Source organism: Trichosurus vulpecula, chromosome 7, assembly GCF_011100635.1.
Source record: "Trichosurus vulpecula isolate mTriVul1 chromosome 7, mTriVul1.pri, whole genome shotgun sequence".
NCBI lineage: Eukaryota > Metazoa > Chordata > Mammalia > Diprotodontia > Phalangeridae > Trichosurus > Trichosurus vulpecula.
In genome coordinates, this window is record NC_050579.1 from 207,410,324 (window position 1) to 207,429,144 (window position 18,821).

At 37.8% G+C, this 18,821-nt stretch overlaps 2 protein-coding genes across 4 annotated transcripts in view; one reads left to right on the forward strand and one right to left on the reverse strand.

Annotated features, from left to right (window-relative positions):
* The window catches only part of B3GAT2 (beta-1,3-glucuronyltransferase 2), a 90,515-nt gene extending 85,145 nt beyond the window's left edge, over positions 1-5,370 (forward strand). Inside the window, exons 3-4 of the mRNA XM_036767089.1 lie at positions 4,608-4,756; positions 4,854-5,370. Of these exons, the coding sequence (XP_036622984.1) occupies positions 4,608-4,756; positions 4,854-4,940 (236 nt within the window). The 3' untranslated portion in view covers positions 4,941-5,370. The remainder of the gene's footprint in view (positions 1-4,607; positions 4,757-4,853) is intronic.
* A 45-nt stretch (positions 5,371-5,415) lies between these two features.
* The window catches only part of SMAP1 (small ArfGAP 1), a 224,708-nt gene continuing 211,302 nt past the window's right edge, over positions 5,416-18,821 (reverse strand). For all 3 annotated transcript variants that reach the window (XM_036767086.1, XM_036767088.1, XM_036767087.1), the window contains 4 exons: positions 17,339-17,469; positions 11,427-11,595; positions 10,187-10,515; positions 5,416-6,379 (listed from right to left, as the gene is read on the reverse strand). In XM_036767086.1, the coding sequence (XP_036622981.1) occupies positions 6,245-6,379; positions 10,187-10,515; positions 11,427-11,595; positions 17,339-17,469 (764 nt within the window). In that variant the 3' untranslated portion in view covers positions 5,416-6,244. The remainder of the gene's footprint in view (positions 6,380-10,186; positions 10,516-11,426; positions 11,596-17,338; positions 17,470-18,821) is intronic.

The following is an 18,821-nucleotide window of genomic DNA, read 5'->3' on the forward strand; positions in this document are numbered from 1 at the left end:
GTTTTCTTGACTCTAGGGCAACTAAATGGCCCAGTGGATAAAGCGCTGGGCCTAAAGTCAGGAAGACTCATCTTCCTGAGTTCAAATCTGGCCTCAGACACTTACTAGCTGTGTGACCCTGGGCAAGTCACGTGTTTGACTCAGTTCTTCAACTCTAAAATGAGCTGGAGAAGGAAATGGCAAACCACTCCAGTCTCTTCTCCAAGAAAACGCCAAATGGGTCACAGAGTCAGACACAACTGAAATAACTGAACAACTTCCCATTTCTAGACCCAGCCCTCCACTCACTGTGCCAGTTGGGATTAAACAGTGAGGAACACAGACTTAATGTGGGCATAAGTTCTGTTCTGTGGTTTGGACCAAGGGCATTACCACATCTTTACTTGAAGCCTGTTTATTATGTATTTGTACTGTTATTGCAAAATGATATTAATCTAGCAAACTTGATGTGTGGTATGGCTATATGCTATCATCCTCATTAAAAAGTAGAACGACTATTTATTGACAAGCACATAGAGCATCCTTTGGTTGCTGTAGAGCAGGCCTGCGCAACCTGCAGCCCACCAAAGGATTTCCTCTACAAAGGATGTTTTCCTCTACATTTTTTACAGGCTGCCAGAAATGCTTTGGCATGCCATAAGTGGCCCAAGGGCTACAAGTTGTGCAGGCTTGCTCTAGAGTCTTGACCAATGGTCGAGTCCAGTCAGAGGTGGGGAAACCTGCAGCCTTGAAGCCACATGTGGTCCTCTAGGCCCTCAAGGGCAGCCGTTTGACTGAATCCAAACTTCACAGAACTAATCTCTTTCATAGAAGGATTTGTTCTGTAAAACTTGGACTCAGTCAAAAGGCCACATCCAAGGACGTAGAAGGCCACAGGTTCCCACCCCTGGCTCTAGACCATTGACTGGTGATTGGCTGGGTCTATAGCTTTGTACTCTGAGAGCTGCACCAGTGATCTGCTTAGAGCAAGTCTGAGTGGTTATACCAGGATGTGTATTGTACTCAAAGTGAGAATGCTCCAGTTCCAGTCTAAGCTGTATCACTGATTTAGCCCTGTGACCTTTGGGAAGTCACAGCGCTAGCTACCCACCTAACACAAAGGGCTCTCATAAAGGCAAGTGAGAAAGTGCTTTGTAAAATGTCGATTCAGTTTGACAAACATTGATAAAATGTACTGTGTGCAAGGTATTGTGTTCTCGATGCTCCTAGAGATATTTTAAAATATCTTTCTGTAAAGAATTTCCCCAAAACACTGGAGATCTTCCTCTGGTTCTCTTACTAGTTTGTTGATATTGATGAAACACATACTCCATGTTGGCCTGACATGACCAGTCTGCCTCTTCCTGGCAAGTCATGGACGATGTCTTGTATTCCATTCCTCGGGGTGTGAATCGTGCCTACGACAGCCAGCATGCATCTTTCCATTCATTGCCTTTTGGGCCATCTGAAATTTTTTTTCTTTTGTATCATGACCATCTAGGTGATGCAGTAGAGCACGTTGGACTGCCAAGTCAAGAAGACCTGGATTCAGGTCCTGACTCAGACTGTTACTCCCTGTAAGTCCAGGGGCAGATTTACTCCTTTCAGCCTGCCTCAGTTTCCTTATCTGCAAGATGAGGATAATAATAGCACTTCCCAGGGTTGTGGTGAGGATCTGAGGTAACATGTAAAGTGCTATGTGACACAATATAATCATTTTTAGATGGCAGTGTTCATGAGGGAATTTATAAAAATGAAAAAATGACCCTCAAGCAGCTTAGAATCTAGTTGTGGTGCAAATTTAAGGTTACTACAGAAGAATCTGGCGCTCTAGTCTTCTTGGGTTAGTCATCTGCTTTGGGTTTTCTATTTGTAAAAGTGACTAATACTGCCTCACCCCCAGGCTGGGGGAATCTTTATTTTCTTAAATCAGATTTTTTGGGGGGGTGGGGTAGTATTAAACAGGGTGGGCGGAAGGTGGACTAGATCTTTCAAGTCTCTTCTAATTTTATGAGTCTCTGATGTAATCAGAATGGCAAAGTAAGAACACTAGCCAGAAAACTTCTATTTATAGACCGAGTCTTGTAGGATAAAATATTGACTAATTGGTTGTCAACTAACAGGGGCTCCTCTCTTTCTTTTTTCCAACATTTCCAAGTGATGGCTGTCTCAGTACACCTCTCTGAGTGGTGGGATTACGGGCGAGCTGAGGCTTCGGTTTCCACGTCAGTAAAACAGGGATGATGTTTGCACTATTTCACAGACTTTGTGAGGAAAGCGCTTTATAAACCTTAAACTCTTGAAATAAGCCATCATTACTATTCTAGAGATAAGTTTTATGTAGATTTTACTCTACTGAGGCACGAAAGGGCACAGATGTGTTTTTAGAGTCTCCAACAGGAGGATCTTCCTCTGATACCTCAGTTAACAAAAATCACCTGGTATCCCTCCCTCAACCTTTGCATGTAGATATGACAATGACTGTGGGTAGGAGGGTCGTCAAAACTAAATTCAGTTAGGGCACTGGCTCACTCCCTATGTTGTAGACCATACCATACTTGGAGAGGTGGAATAGACCAGTTTGCTTATTCTAGACTCAAGGAGGTGACATCCATCAAACGCATTCAGTTGTGTTTGTCCTAAGGCCCCAGGTGTGATTCTCTTCACTCCTTTATTTTGTATTCCCTAAGCATTTGCTTGCTTTCATTCACTTGCATAACACTGATGATACAGATGTTGCTTTAGAAGCATCTTCAAGTCTTTTATTCACAAGTTTTTGTCCCTTCCAAGTAAAATGAAATCTTGACATTCTAAAACAGAGTGGTCGGGATAATTACTTGAACGTAAATGTTGGATGCTTGCTCTCATTGTAACTGTTCTTTTAACAGTTGTCAAATGTATAAGCCACATACTTCTCCTGAACCCCTTATTTTACAGATGAGAAAACTGAGACCCAGAGAAGTCAAGTGATTTTCCTCGCCTGCCTGGCACAAATGGGTGATAATGGGCACTAAAGAGAAGGAGAGCAGACACACAGGCTAGGCAGTTATTATGAGAGTAGATCATTCTCACTGTATGTTATCTCATCTCCCATCTTCCGTTCTGAGTGCTTTTTAGTATTGCTTGCTGACTGCTCCAGTGTGGACAGTGCAGAAAAAGCCTCATTAAGTTAGTGTAGGTGACTAATGTGGAAATATGTTTAATATCAGATTGCTTGCTGTCTCGGGGAGGGGAAAGGGAGAAAAAAATTTGCAACTCAAAATCTTATAAAAGTGGATGCTGAAAACTATCTTTACATGTAATTGGAAAAAATAAAGTGGGAGGAAAAAGTCGGTGGAGGTACATTTTCCAGAAAGTAGGTCAAGAAGGTCAAGTTACTCAGTGTTTTAGATATCACAAAAGTTATCCGTTTTCTGATTGTTAAATAGTTTCACCTCTCGGCATATGCCTTCCCTGCCCCATTTCGATTTCATGTTGAACCAGATGGCATGAAAGAGAAGGGAAGCATGGCATCTCTAACAGTGCTGACTAATTTCCAATTGTTTAAGTACTTGGTAGGATGCATTATAAAGCACTTGAATCAGTGGGCCTTCAGAATGTTCCATTTTTGTTTGAATTACACTGATTCATTTGGATTGGAGATGGCACTGCACAGTAAGTATTAATGGATTCTTTGAGAACTCTGGTTTTCATTGTATAATTGTTCCACTGTGTGATAAATTACAGTGTAATGTTATTCAAAAATGGTGGGAAAAAAACTCATCTTGACGTTTCCTTCCAGCTCTAAAATTCTTTGATCAGAAACAAGCATGAACTTGTATAATCTTTCCATTTTACATTAAACTTTTCTCAAAGTTCAGGCTAGTTAGGCAGAAATCTATATGGACATGAACTTATTATTACTATTTTAATATTTGGCTTATTTTTTTTTCCTTTTAGCACAGTAGTTCTTTGGTTTTTAACCAAATACGGTAAGTACTAATTTTGATGCAGAGTACACAATGAAATGATAGATCATGCTGATGGAATTTCACATTTCCTCAGCTGATGGATTCACTAGTTGTCCCCATGGCCTGGGCATGCAAATCATGAATCTAGAACTGAAAGGAAACCTTAAGAACTTCCGAAGCGACTTTGCCCAAGGCTACACGGCTATTTGTCTTCCTGACTCTGTCTCTCAGATAGTATCTATCTAGCCAGTTGTTTTTTTTTAAATCGAGATGCCCTCACCTCTTCTGGAAGCTGAGGTCATGATAGAACTTTTCGGGCTATTATTGGTTTTTATTTATTTTCAGAGAGTTTTGGGAACCCAGAATGGATTTGGATTCCTGTTTACATCCTGTACTTTATTTAAGAGATGGGTCCAGAAAGATTTCTTAAAGTGAAATAGAACTATGAAAATTCTGTGTGTGTATACAGGAATATGAGACGGAGATACAGGATTACACTCTGGAAGAATCTTTGAGTTAGTGTCTTTCTGTGGCTAAGTTCACAGAGAAAGGGCTAGGAATCAGGTCCTGGACTGAGTGGTGGTAAAGACGGATTTTTCTGTTTTTTAACCAAGTTAGATGGATAAAAATCCAAGTACTCCAGTTTTTTACTTTAAAACCTTTTCCCTTTTCACAAAGGGTTTGCTGTGAGCCTTCAAGTGATCTTGTCCAATCCAAAAGCTGTATTTAAGCGCCGTGGGTCCCAGCCAGGGATGCAAGAATCTGATTTTCTGAAACAGATAACAACAGTTGAGGAACTGGAACCAAAGGCAAACAACTGCACCAAGGTATTCATTCATTTTACCAGTGCTGCTTAACTTTGGATCTAATTGCAATTAGGGGCACTACCCCTAAACCAACCTTTTTCTTTTCCCTTACCCTTAGGTTCTGGTATGGCACACTCGAACAGAAAAGGTCAATCTAGCTAATGAGCCAAAGTACCACCTGGACACTGTTAAAATTGAGGTCTAACCTGAAGAGGGAAACAGGGCTTGCATGACCAGGATGGACAGATGGCGGGGGCAGAGGATGCCTCCTGAAGCTTAGGCTACAAAAGCATTCAGGTATTGCTCACTCTTCTACAGTGCAACAGCCCCGATTTTCATCTGATGGACATCTGTGTAAACAAATCAGATGGTGTAAAAATGGATGTTTTGTCTTCCTTCCGTTTGCATGTTTCCCCTCACCATTTCAGTTACATACATTCACCTGAAAGATCTATACATCATGGAGAGAAAATGCTGCAAGGGAACATTTCCAACTACTTGCTTTTTATGTAGTTTTTTTTTCTTGCTTCTCTTCCTCCCCACCCCAAACATCTTAATTGGTAAAACTGAACAGGTTTTTAGGAACAAATGAGTGATAGTGCTATTCCTGACCTCTCAGCACTGATTCCTTCAAGATCAGTGGCAAAATATAGCTAAGGAAATAAAACCCACAAGAAAGGTTGATGGATTCATCTGTTTAATATAGGGAAATAACATTTTGTCAATACTAGGCACCATAAAATGTAAACACAATTACTGTCATAAACCTGGATATACCTTCAAGGATTAAAAGGACTATTTTGTAGATACCCTGTATGCATCTAGTGCGAGGAGTGCTCTGCAGCTTTGCACTATGTACACAATAAGTGATCCCAATTACAGAAGACTCAGAGAAAAGACTCGGGATTTCTGTATTCTTTGAACAGATTAAATTTTGTGGTAACATCCAGGTTTATCTTCCTTTACTAACCGTGTTCCCTGTTAAGCACACCATAACAACATCACAGTGAAATGAATGATGAAATAAAAGAATTTTGATACACTAGAAAACAGTGCTCAGTGATACATTTACATTCTATTTATATGATTAAACATCTGTTCATATAGTACCTTTCTACAGGATTACTGGCTAATTTGGGGGCAGGGTTTATACTGTTAGAGGTATTACTAACATGATAACTACTTCCCTTATATGCAAACAGTAGACCTATAATCTTATTGAGAATAAAACTGATTATGGAAATTGACTAAGCAGCTTCTCCAAGAATATGGTTTATGAAATCATGGGTAGCATGAAAAAAGCTGCCAGTGACGTCAATATGGATTCTCAACCTGCTTTTTACCACATCAAATTTAATCAATAGAGACCAACACGGTCAGTCGCTTAATTCTTAATATGAACAACTGGGGGAGAAAAACAATCTGTACATGAATAAACAGGGGAACTAGATGCATTTATCAAGGAATGTCAGGTGGTGATAATTCTGGATGAAACTCCTATTGCAGTTTTCATTTCCACAGCTGTGTGCTGAGAGTCTGACCCGATGAGCTTCCAGACCAGCCTGCTGTTGTACTGGGGGGTTGGCCAAAACCCACAGCACTGCTAGCACTGGTGATGTTCATTCCAGCCATTTGCTGATTCATCTGTGAAATAACACAAGTGGTTTTGGTAATTAAGGAGAAAGGAAATATCAAGTACACATTCCTTGGCAATTTATGTGTTGCATTGTCATAATTTATGTTATGCTTTCCCCCCAAATTTGTTGAGTGTAGCCTAGAATAAGTTTAAAGGATGTGGTTTTTTTTTCCTTTCAAAAGAAGAACAATTTTACAGGGGTAACCAATATTCAGGCCAATGAAAAGTGTAAGATAATCATATGTAAGGACTACGTGCTCATGTTGGTCTGAGAGGTTTTGACTGCCAGTAACAGACACTGAAAAGTCTTAGCCTCAGATTAAATATGAAAAATAAAGCCTACTTAGTTTCAAGAAAATCAAAGGTGAGAAGGAAGGCAAAGATGTTCTAAATGTATTCACATCATACAATCTTCTAAAGAATTTTAGGCTAGCTACAAATGGGGAGGTGTCACCAAAAAAGATTCATTAAGAAACAAGACCTCTTTAGCATAAGAGTCCTAATAAAATCAAATCTAAAACTTGAGAAGTTTTACCTGGCTATAAGGGAATGATTTAAGCTGCTGCTTTGGGATGGGAAATAAATAAATATTAGCAGTCTAGCTATTTCCACTTTCCTTGCTAGGTAGAAAATATACAAATACTCAGATCTGGGTAAAGGCAGTTCAAAACTCTATTACAGATTAAATTTGTATGTATCGGCCTATATCAACTTTTACACCAATGTGAGCAATTAATGGCAATGCTTTTTACTTACGTGTGGCTAAAACCAACTCAGTAAGTATGTAATACCCAAGTCAATTTAGCTATGATGAGTTCTATGGACATGGTTCTTTTGGATATTTTGTGTTTTAGGGGCCTTTTGGATCCAATTTCTGATCATAAACAATGTAATGTATTTTTTTTTTTAATTTCAGAGATGAAATAAGGGTTAAATGTTTTAGAAATTCAAACATTTAGAAAGTCAGATGCTCCTAAATTATGCCCATTATACTGAAACTGCATGGCACAGGTATTACATAGCTCCCTTACAAAACTTCTGCCAGTAGTGAACTGTTAAGTGACTTTTTTGAGGACTAAAAAAGGATATCTGCACATATCCTCCAAAACAAAGATTTGATCCTAAAAGATATCTTTCTAAATTGTCTGACAAAGTCCTAATGAAAAAGAAAGAACACACACACACACACACACACACATATCATGGTGTATATGATCCTTGAAGATTTAGACAAATCTTGCCCAAATTGGGGTGTGTGTGTGTATAGTAGGTAGAACTGTTACTTCCCACAGTACTCCAACTATTACTAACAGCAGTAAAGATTCCCCCAAACCTCATGCCTGATGGCAATAGTCACTGGAGGGGATCTCTGCCATCTGTCAGGAGTACAGAGTGGTGTATGCGTGAAAGCAAAAACTCAGCTTCTCAGCAGTTGGGAAGAAAGGAGCTTTTCTGTGATCCTAGTTTGAAGCCTGCGTTTTTATACAGAAAACTTCAAGTCAACCTTATACACTCGGCTGGATTATATCCTGGAGCATATCTCAAAATTGACAAGCAGTAATGCTAGCCTGTATCCTATAAAGCAGGTCAAACAGTTAATGAGAGCAATCCATTCCCCTCTTCTTCGGTGAAGGGATAGGGGTTATAAAACTGTTTATATGCATCTTCTACTAACGGCTGTTTCGAGCACCTCACCCTCCCCTCTCAAGATAGATGGCAAGTGGGGCAACTCAGATTTAATCAAGAAAGATTATAAGTAGCACTACTAAAATTACTGTCCTTGTGTACTAGTAAGAGTAAGACAATTATTTGGCCAAAAATGCAGCATCTAATCCTCACTGAAGAGACTATCTGCCCTGATTGATACATTTGTCTACCTGGCTGTGGTTTCTTGAGATTCCTTGAAGACAGGGTTTTATCTCATGTACGTATTTCAAAAACATTAAGTTAAAAAAATTATATCCTTGATCTCCTAACTAGCAAACTGATAAATTTGGGTTTATGCTCACTTCTCATATTTAGGAAATCTTTGAAGATTAATGTTCATCAAGCATACTTAGAATGGTAGTAAAATGTAAATAAATACAATGAAAACACAACTTTCTGGGTCTTATTGCTTTCATGCCCCCTTTTCTCCTCTCTGGCTAGAATTGGAAGCTCTCACATGCATCCCTAAAGAAGGGCTCCAGAGGAGATCCTGGCAGCTGTAGACTGGTGAGTCTCCTGTCCAAACCCAGCAAAGTTGATGTAACCTATTAACCAAGTCAAAGGTCACGAAATACATAAACTTTGGGGGTGGGCCAGAAACCTAGACCCCAGTGATGGAGGCTTTAACAAGTCTTCTAACAAGGTTTCACACCAAAAGCTGCTCAAATGAAAAAAAAATGAGGCAGCAAGCTACCAAGGAACTGAGAATTGTATTTTGTCATCAACAGAGTTAGCTTTTTAAAAAGCAAGGAGATAAATGAGAACTTCTTTGGATGGAAACCTATTTACAGTGGATATTGTTCCTCGAGGAATTGGTGTTGAAACCAGGCTTATGTAACATTTTCACAAATCATCTAGAAAGGAGAATGAGTGTACAATATATCATTTTCAAAGTTTGCAGATGACAACTGAGACTTAGCAGGTAGAAAAATCTCATATGATTATGTGAAAAGGGGAAGATGAACTTTAATTCATGAAATACAAAGTTACTTAAGGGGAAAAATAGGATGGATGAGGACTTTAAACGGTTAATTATAGCCTAGGAAAAAGGGAACTGCCATATACAGTGTTCCCTATGTACTGCTGAGACAAACCAATTAAAAAACCCAACCCCCAATTTTGGGCAGTACCAGGAACAATATTAGAAAAGAAAAACAACATCCTACTTCTGTAAGAATTTGTGGTGTATCTACACCTGGAATACAGCATTCTGGCTAGTCACATTTGAAAAATAACAAAATAGAGCTAGAGAACATTTAGAAACAGGCAAAAGAGAGGCTTTTTTTCATATGAGGCTGCAGTGAAAAAGTTAGTTTTAGTCTAAAAAGTATGGACTTAGATGTAAAAATCTATATGGTATAACTATAGAATGGACATGAGCTTATTCACCCAATACTAGACCTAGAGAACACTCTGTATAATAGTTTTAATACAAGAGGAAATACTATTTGAGGTACTTTTGAATTGGTTTTCCAATGTGGTGGCGTAAGTGGAAAATTCATGAATGAATCATCTATCATCATCTACACATTGAAGAAAAATTTTTGTTTAGGTTCATAACATTCCATACAGAACACCAGACCCAACTTAGTATGACTTTCTGGATGTTTATGATTTGACCCTAATCACGTTTCCCTAGTATCTGAACATATAAAAATAGATTTTAAAAAATCAATTAGGGAAAAAGCTCAAGAGTGAGTTTAAACTTTTGTTCCTATGGTATAAAAGCCAAGAAAAGTGGTTTCTTTTGTATAACAAATCCAAATCCTGCTCTTGGACACTACAAACATTAAGGTATATATCATATGCCTATAGTTCAGGTACTATGCTAGAAACAGGGCGATAGATAGATACTTCCTATTGTACACTGTGTCACCGTGCTGATTTTTTGAAATCTACAATCATCAGATTACTGAATCCATGTTGACATGTTAATACCTCAAATAGGTTTCTAAACTCACTTGCTTTGTGAGCACTCAAATATTAAAACATCACCCATTAGCATCTCTTTCATAGCAGTGCATTTAACTAAGAATTAAACTAAAATAACATAGATAAACGTTCTCTCTTTAGTTTGGAAAAAAGGCTGAAAATCCAAAGCCTCGTACCTGAGAGAGGTTCCACTGGGGCTGCTGAGCTTGCTGGATACCAAACTTATTCTGTGATGCTCCCATTTGTCCGACCATTCCTCCTTGGGACCCGACCACATTTTGAGGAAGTGGCATCACACCAGTTTGTGCATTTCCCACAAACCCATTGGGCATAGTCATGCCAACCATCATGCTTGCATTTTGTCCCATGACAGGTACTGATTGTCCCATCATATTTCCCATGATTCCAGTGGCTGCAGGCACAGGTACTCCCATGGATGGAAAGGCTTGAAACTGAGTTGGTGCTTGTGAGGTAAATGGCATAGTTGAAGGGCCCATAAACATACCTACATTATAGGCAAAAAAAGGAAAGGAATCTAAACACTCTGCTTCCATTTACAACACCAGTCCTTCTGTGGACTGCATACACCTGTTTTGTTCACCTCTAACAGGAAAAATTGTAATGCCAGTCTAGTCTGATTTTACTAGTTATCCCAGCACACTTCTCCCTACCAGTTTACATAAACTGAATCAGCATTACCGTGAGCAAAACACCAAGCATAGAATCCATTGCTAACCCCCAAACAAATGATTTGGAATTACCTGCTATTTAAGATTACTTGCAACACTGCTCCTCTTCAGTTGTATAAATAAGTAAGAGCTGACTATAGTTTTGCCTTTGATGGATAGCTTTTAGAGTCAAGTTTCCCAGTACAATTTCCACTTAAATAGGGCATAAGTTCCTGTTTTAGAGGAAATTGCCTGAAATACACTCAAATGTGTATACAATAAAATTTATAGTTCTGGTTTCATTACAATGATGATGACTTTAAAATGTTCAAGCAGTCTTGGAACATATATGAAATTCAGCTTGTCTTTTGTTTACATGCAGAGGCTATTCCATCTTGTACACAGTTATAACCTTCATGCAAATCAAACTTTATCAATCCAAGATAATTTATCTTCTAGAAGCTTGTGAAACTGTATTAAGTGATATGTGAACAGCCTGTTAATTCTAAATGAATAAAATTTTTGAATCCTGTACTTGCCCTTTAATTTAATGCTGTTTTCATTTCAGTTTCTTAGCTGTGCAAATTACAAGAGTAAACGCATCCATCTCACATCTAAATAACAGAGGACATACACAATTGATATTACACTGATGAATTTCTAAGCACTCATATCTAAAACCTGCATCGAGTACAATGTGCATATATGGAATTGAAACCTTTGGAAAACAGCTTTGAAAATTAACAACCTGGAGCACTTGGTTGCTGCATAGTCCCTGTCCCATACAGGGATAGGATGGAGTCTTTGGACAGTTGCTTCTTTGCTGATTCTTCTGATTTTGTAGTTGGCTCAGTGAACAGATCCAGATCTGCAGATCCGGCAGTTAAAGTGGTAGCTACTGGTACTGTGGGGGGCCCCTGAAAACACAAACATCAAAACAGGCAGCTGAAAAAACTTAAGAGCAGATTTACAAATTAAACCACAACTCACTGCAGTTTAATGGTGGCTCAAAATCCACAAATAAACAAGTTATAAAATTATTTAGAAAGGAAATAACTGAGGAGAATTCACAAACCCACACAAATAAAAGTTAAGAGTTTCAGGGTTTCTTAATTACAGTAACGCTGTCAGGCTATCTTACTTAATTACTAGAGTATAGTCTTCGGAGTCTCTAGTACGTGTATCCACTACGCAAATTGTCTAGTAGTGTTTGCTATCTGTACCAGAAAAGGGCATGTGCTAGAGCAGGGAATTGGGTGTTTGGCGTTTCCCATTCCATCTTAACTGCCACTTTTAAGATGTGCTATCCCTTGGTTTAAAGGAGATCTCTAAAACTAGAGTATAGTACTGTAGTTGGTTCAATACATAAGCAAGGAGTCCTCTGTTTTCTTCACGATCTACATAAAATCTTAAACCTAAATTTAGATTCACCTTTTCCCACGGTATTATGTTATCTATAAACTGCTTCCAATGTATTCAGAAACTGCGATAAGCCTAATTACTCTTTGTAAATTTTGTACAATTTTTATGAGAAAGACAAATGGCAAGTCAATATGATACAAATTTAGTCCCTATAATATAGTGTAGTCCATGAGGGCAGGGGTGATTTCATTTTTGTTATTCTGTCTACAATGCTTTGAATACTGCAGGTGCTTAATAGATGTTTGCTCAATTAAATTGAACAACTTTTAGGGTATACCCTGGGGTTACCCAATTCCACATCTGTATCATGTCAAAAATAAGTGATACGAATTGAGAAAGATGGTCCCCATAGCATGGCACAATCTCCAGTTATCAAAGATTCAATTACATTTGGTATGCTCTTGACTACTAAGGAAGGAGACTAGATTAATACAATTTAGAACTAAAAAAAAAGATGAAATGAACATGGATACAATAATTACCAAAATAACTAATGCCCCAAACATTATGGTTGATCAAGGTTTTAATTAACTTAATTGAAAAATATTTTCTGAAATTTGCTAAAAACTTCCTAATACTACAAGGTACATCAACACTATGATTTTTATTTGTTGTCCCATACTGTTTAAAAATATTTAGTCCTTTCTTCAAAAGGTGAAATTTTTAAATTACTATTTTATATATAAAAACTTTTAACAATATAAGCAGGGGCACAAAGGGCTGGCCTCAGTCAACCTGAGACCAGGAATCACATGCTATGACCCTGGGCAAGTCATCTGACCTTTTAGTACCACCAGGTACTAATTCTTAAGCTGCATTTTTGTATTGGTAAAGGGAACTCAAGAGTTCCTTACATGAATGAAATCATAGGTCCAAACCAAAAGGAAATTACTAGTATCCCAGCTATACAAAAAACAAATGTTAGCTCCACCAAAGTTCTATTGATGTTTCACTGCGGTGGAGAAGTGGCTCTAAATCTTAGGGGCCACTCCTGAGTAGCACCAAGCTCTGGAGGAAAAGGCCAGTGACAGAGGCAGTTGCATGTGGAGACTAAGGATCACATAGGTCAGAGTAACCCGTATGGGCAGTTTTCTAAATTATAGAATGGTTCTGATCTGCATCTACACCAATAAAAAATGCAGAGTGCTGAAATTTTTAAGTATAAAAGCAAGCTAAAGTCTTTGATACTTTGTGAAAATGTAGTCTCTTCCCATAAATGTCAATTTTTCTGAGTATTTTTTCTCCCCACACAATGAAACCTTACCACTATTCAATCCATCAAAAAGTATTAAATGCCTACTATGTGCCAGGTCATGTAGAGGGCAATGGAGACATAAATATAATGAATGAAGGGCAGATGTACACTGTAGAAATGCATTCAACCCATCACCTGTTCTGTGCTTTTTTTTCAGAGAAACCCTAGAGATAACACTATACAGACCTCTGGGTTCCTGTGGAGAAAAATGTGAAAGTAACTATTGGTTAAAATTTTGTAGCAGAAAAATTGTCCCCTTTTCCAATAGGCTGAAAGGTTCAGAATTATTTCTTTCAAACAGTGGCTAAACTCAGTCATTTTCTCAAGGAAATAATTAACTAATACACACACAGCACTTCCATTAGCTGGGAGAAACTAAAGGGGTATGAAGAATAAACGGAGTGTGCTTTGTTCCCTCTCCCCCCTACACCTGCTAGCTTTTTTATTCTGGTGAAAATGTAAAAAGTAATTTAAGTTGCTAAGATTCTTCTACAAGTTAAAACAATGAGGAAGGGATAGAAGCTAAGTATTATATCTATAACATCTCTATAACTGAAAAATCCAAAAACTTTATACCCATGACATGAAAGAGGGCATTACAACCAGGGCAGTCCAGAGATTTTTATAAAGTAATTCAAACAGTAAGACTTTTTAAGGGCTATTTTTTATTCCCCTTACAGGCTGATATCTTTAAAATTTTTAAAATAAGACACAAGTAATTCTTGGTTCTTTTTGGGTTAGCTGAGTTTTATCGTTTATTTTAATACATAAACAGCAGAAATTTGCTTGTGACACCGGAGTCTCCATGTTTTTTCAAGTTGTGTTAACTAGATACAAAATCATGTCAAAACTCTGGCATGAGCAGGGGATTAATTACTCCAGAGCTCTCACTGGAACACTTTTCATTTCAATAATGTATGTTTTCTCTGCTGACGATGAGTAGTAGCCTCCTTCACATGGACAGAAGCTTAACACAGCTAAATCAAATAGCATGCTTCAGTGAGCACTCAAATATCCAAATCCTTTTTTGATGACCTATTCGTCATGTCAAAAAGTGCCAGACAAAGAAGTGTCCTTGATGAGTCTATCACATATGTGCTTGGGGCGGCAATGCTTCTCTTACCAAAAGGGTTCCTTCTAGGTTCTAGTGGCTGAGAAAACAAGCTTAGGGCACTATGTCCATTCTAGTCTGTGGGGTTTGTGGGGGGTCAGGAGAAGATTGTTTCCAGCTTCTGCCACCCAATGGTTTGGATATAAGTAGTTCTAGAATTACCAATATTAAGGTGCTATAGCTCCCTAATAGTTTCTCCCAACATGTACTTAACCAGTCACATGCTGGGAGCTCCCTGAGGACACCAAATTGTAAGGTAAGCAAACCAGGTACTTTCCTGGCTGGAGGCAGAGAAATCTTATACTTTGTTCTAACTAATAGGAGAGTGCAACAAAGGGACTTGAATCATGGAAGGCTTTTGTGGTTTGTGTCAAAGAAATCTATGATGATTGGATTCTATATAATAGGCAGCCAGAGCACATTTTAATATTTTTTTTATAGATGTATACATTTTAATGCCCCATTGCATACAGCAGGCAATTATATAATGCAAAAAATCACTTGTGTTACAGTGAAGGTCAAAGCATCCAGCGCGGAGTAACACAAAGGGTGTAAAATTTCCAAACATTGTCCTGGATCTAAGTGGGATCTCTGTGCTAAAAGTAGCATAAGCTCAAGCTCTAAAATATAAACTTAGAAAAGCTTATAAACGAATCTCAGTAGGTGCAAGGAAAGTCATTTGAACTGACCAATCTCAAAGGTTTCAGAGGTTCAAGTGTCATCATAAATTTCATTTGGAAGGTACTATTTTAATACCTTAATGAGTTATACTTTGAATCTATGTTTGACTGTCATTTAATCAAGATTATAACCCTTGAAAATTGCTGGAATATTTACTCAGAATTTTACATTGTGCTAGCACTTCCCAAAATATAAGTACAAGGTATATATACTTTAGATTGAAAAACAATTTGTAACAAAAGAAAAGCAGACCAATTAAAAGTGTTTTCTGTCTAGTATATTGAGGGTCATTAGATCGACTATATTAAAGATATTTTCTTAAGAAAAGCAATGCTGAAAAGCATGTTCCTCTGCCCAGAGCCCCCTTTCACAAGTTTCAGTCTTGATGGTTTAATTATTGCTTTAGATACTAAGCAGACGCTGCACACAGCACACTGGAGGCTAACACAGAGGAGGTAATTCTTAGAGCTGCTGCAAAGCAATTGGAGCACCCCAAAAGAATCCAAAGAAGCCTGGCAAATAGAACAGCCTCACCAGAATGCCAGAGCAAATAAATTGCTTTTCATGCTCAGATTGTCAAATATCCCAAATCTCTCTTTGGAAAGCCATAATACTGGAGTGGTATCAATTTTTTATTGTTTCATGCACACTCATTTCTGCACAAACAAATCAAAAGGTAAATGACTTAGCAGTCATCATCAATTAAACTACAGAACTGCAAAGTTTTTAAATATTTCATAAGTTTTAAAGGGACATAGACATAAAATCAAAAGGTACCTTTTCACGAAACACAGATGCTTCTAAAGCAATAAAATGCTGACAATTATGAGTTTTAATCATTATTTCAGATAACTCTCTTTTCAAATACACTAGCACCTCTGAGAATGACTTATTTTTCTTATAATGTAGTATAAAATTGAGATGGTTTTCTTAAGTTTTTTTGGTCCAAATAAATCAGATTTGGCACAGAATTGCATCTATTCAAAAAGAAATCACTAATGGTCACGTGGCACAGTGAATACAGATTTGTAATCAGAACCGAAGTAAAATCCTGCCTCTGCCACTTGTTATCTGCATGATCTTAAGCAAGTCATTTAACCTCTGTGGGACTCAGTTTATCTCTTCCATAAAATGAGCTAGTTGGACTAGATGGTCTCTAATACCTGTCTCTTCTAGCCTGAAATCTATATTCTATGAATATATGTAACACACACATTTTAGTGAAAATATTTTGTTGCCTATCTTGGAGGAAATAAAGAGCTTAAAATGAAACTCAAAATGACTCAAATAGTGTGTTTTTCTTTATGGCAGAACAGATCTTTAAAATGTGCATATTTCAGAAATTCCATTAAGGTGATTTTAAAATCCTACGTTACCAAAACCAAATTCCTCCACCATTAATATAAATGTCTCCATATAAAATAATTTGACACAGGTACTAAAAAAATTGGCAAGATTAGTATAATAGAAATGAAATTTGTTATGTAAGTTGAGATGGCATTCCCTTAAGGAGGCTGTCCTTGGAATTAGGGCTGGCACCATGGCTTTCCTGTTAAATGAGGCATAAAAAGGCACAGTCTGCTACTTCCCTGCAGTGGGGTTTCCACTAAACTTACCCCAGCTCTGCTACGCCCCTGGTATCTATGGAGGCAGAGATGGGCAGGATCTTAGAGAGTTATAGTATCCTTTTAAAATTTCTAATTGCAAATAAATTTATTTTGTACTGATTTTAATAGTCAGTGAACACTAACTTTCATTTTGTTCCAATCCTGGGCCTGAATCTTAAAACATCCCCCACCCCAAAAACCCCAAACACACCCACCTTCTTAATAAGGGGGTGGGGATGGGGGGTTCTGTGGACCTGGAGGATGGGAGGAGAGATGGAGGTACATTTTCTCAAAGAGGTGATTAGCCTCTTTTTTGTCTTTTGTGTGCATGAATGTGTTTGTTAATGATTATTAAATTGATAATTTTTTAAAATGAATTTTTAAATTTAAAAACAAACAAACAGGATATGACACTTAAAATAACACTAGATACCATTTCAAGGAAAGGCCATGATCTACTTAAGAGGAACTTCAGGCTTTGTACTTTGCTTAAAGGACTAGAATTTTTCAGCTAGTGAGTTTTTTTCAGAAGGACTGGGGAAAAACAAGCAATGACAATTCAAAACTATATCCCTCTAACATACCTGGGCTGGGGGTATGACTGTTGCTGGTAAAGGATTAGAGATCATTGGGCCAAAGATATCCAGGTCATCATTCAGGGTAGCGGTGATGGTAGTAGTACTGCCATTTGTCACAGGTGCTTCAGGAGGGCCATCTAAAAAAGAAAAAGGTACAGATTCTCATTTTAAAGTAAAAAAAAATCTTTAAAATTACAAATTACTGAGATTTACATTGCCTACAAAAATAATCTTGGGGCAGCTAGGTGGCACAGTGGGTAGAGCACTGGCCCTGGAGTCAGGAGGACCTGAGTTCAAATCCGGCCTCAGACACTTGACACACTTACTAGCTGTGTGACCTTGGGCAAGTCACTTAACCCCAATTGCCCTGCGTTCCACCCTCCGAAAAAAAAATAATGTCAATATTTTAAAAAAATATCCAGAACATTTTAAAGTTCTAAGTATTAAAGCACCTATGTCCCAGTTTGCATGTTCCCCAGTAATAAAACTAAACAGATTTGAAAACAAACAAAAACAACTTAACACAAGTACTTCCTTTGTAAGCGTTCTGAAAATTCTCAGAGAAAACACTTGTTTTGTTTTTCAGCACAGCTGCTTCTGGTGAATGAAGTACTGCTAAAGAAGCAAATTTCTAATGAGGGACTACTTTTCAGGGTACTTAGCACTACACCAGTGGGCTTCAAACTTTGTGATTTCAATTTTCCTGTGTCATTTCGCAATCTGCCCTCCTCTTCTAAAACTGGACTACCCCAGCCTTTATATCCCCTCTGAATTCACAACAGCACGGTGGGCTAGGGAGGCTGAACAGGCAGGAAGGATCCAGTAACAGAGCAAGGTCACAGCACAGAGGCTAGACACTACACAGAGATCTGGCCGATTTTGCCACTACACAAAACAGCTGTTGGTAGAGCTTTGGAGTTCAAATTTCCACCATCTACTTGGAACTCTCTCACAGTGCCCAGATTGAGATGCCTGCTCTAAACTAATAGAGATTCTGTTTTTCCAAGTATAACTGAAATCTGGCATCCTTTTATTTCCCATTTATTTCAAACATTTGCAATTCGCAATGGCCCTTCACTATTACAAATGAATGAGGTTTCACAATAAAATAATTTAAATATACTATTTGCAAAATATAGCCTGTTAGACCTAAATTAAGTTAATTGGAAAGATTACCCATCTGCACTTATTTCCAAATCATTTTTCTGTACTACTACATTACCAAAATTATAATTTTATAAAAAAAAAGAATACATGTAGTTACCATATATCTATCAAGAGTTATAGGCTATTCAGAGGTAAAGCAATCAAAGAAAATTTCTCTGGAATTATTACTAATTTCAGAAGTTATACACCATGCAGGATTTAACTGAGAATGAGAATGGAGCCTTTCAATTAACAATTAAAATAATCAGAATACAAGACTTATACATGAAATGAATGCAGATTTCTTTTTAAACCAGTATCTGGAAAATACATCAAAAGTCAA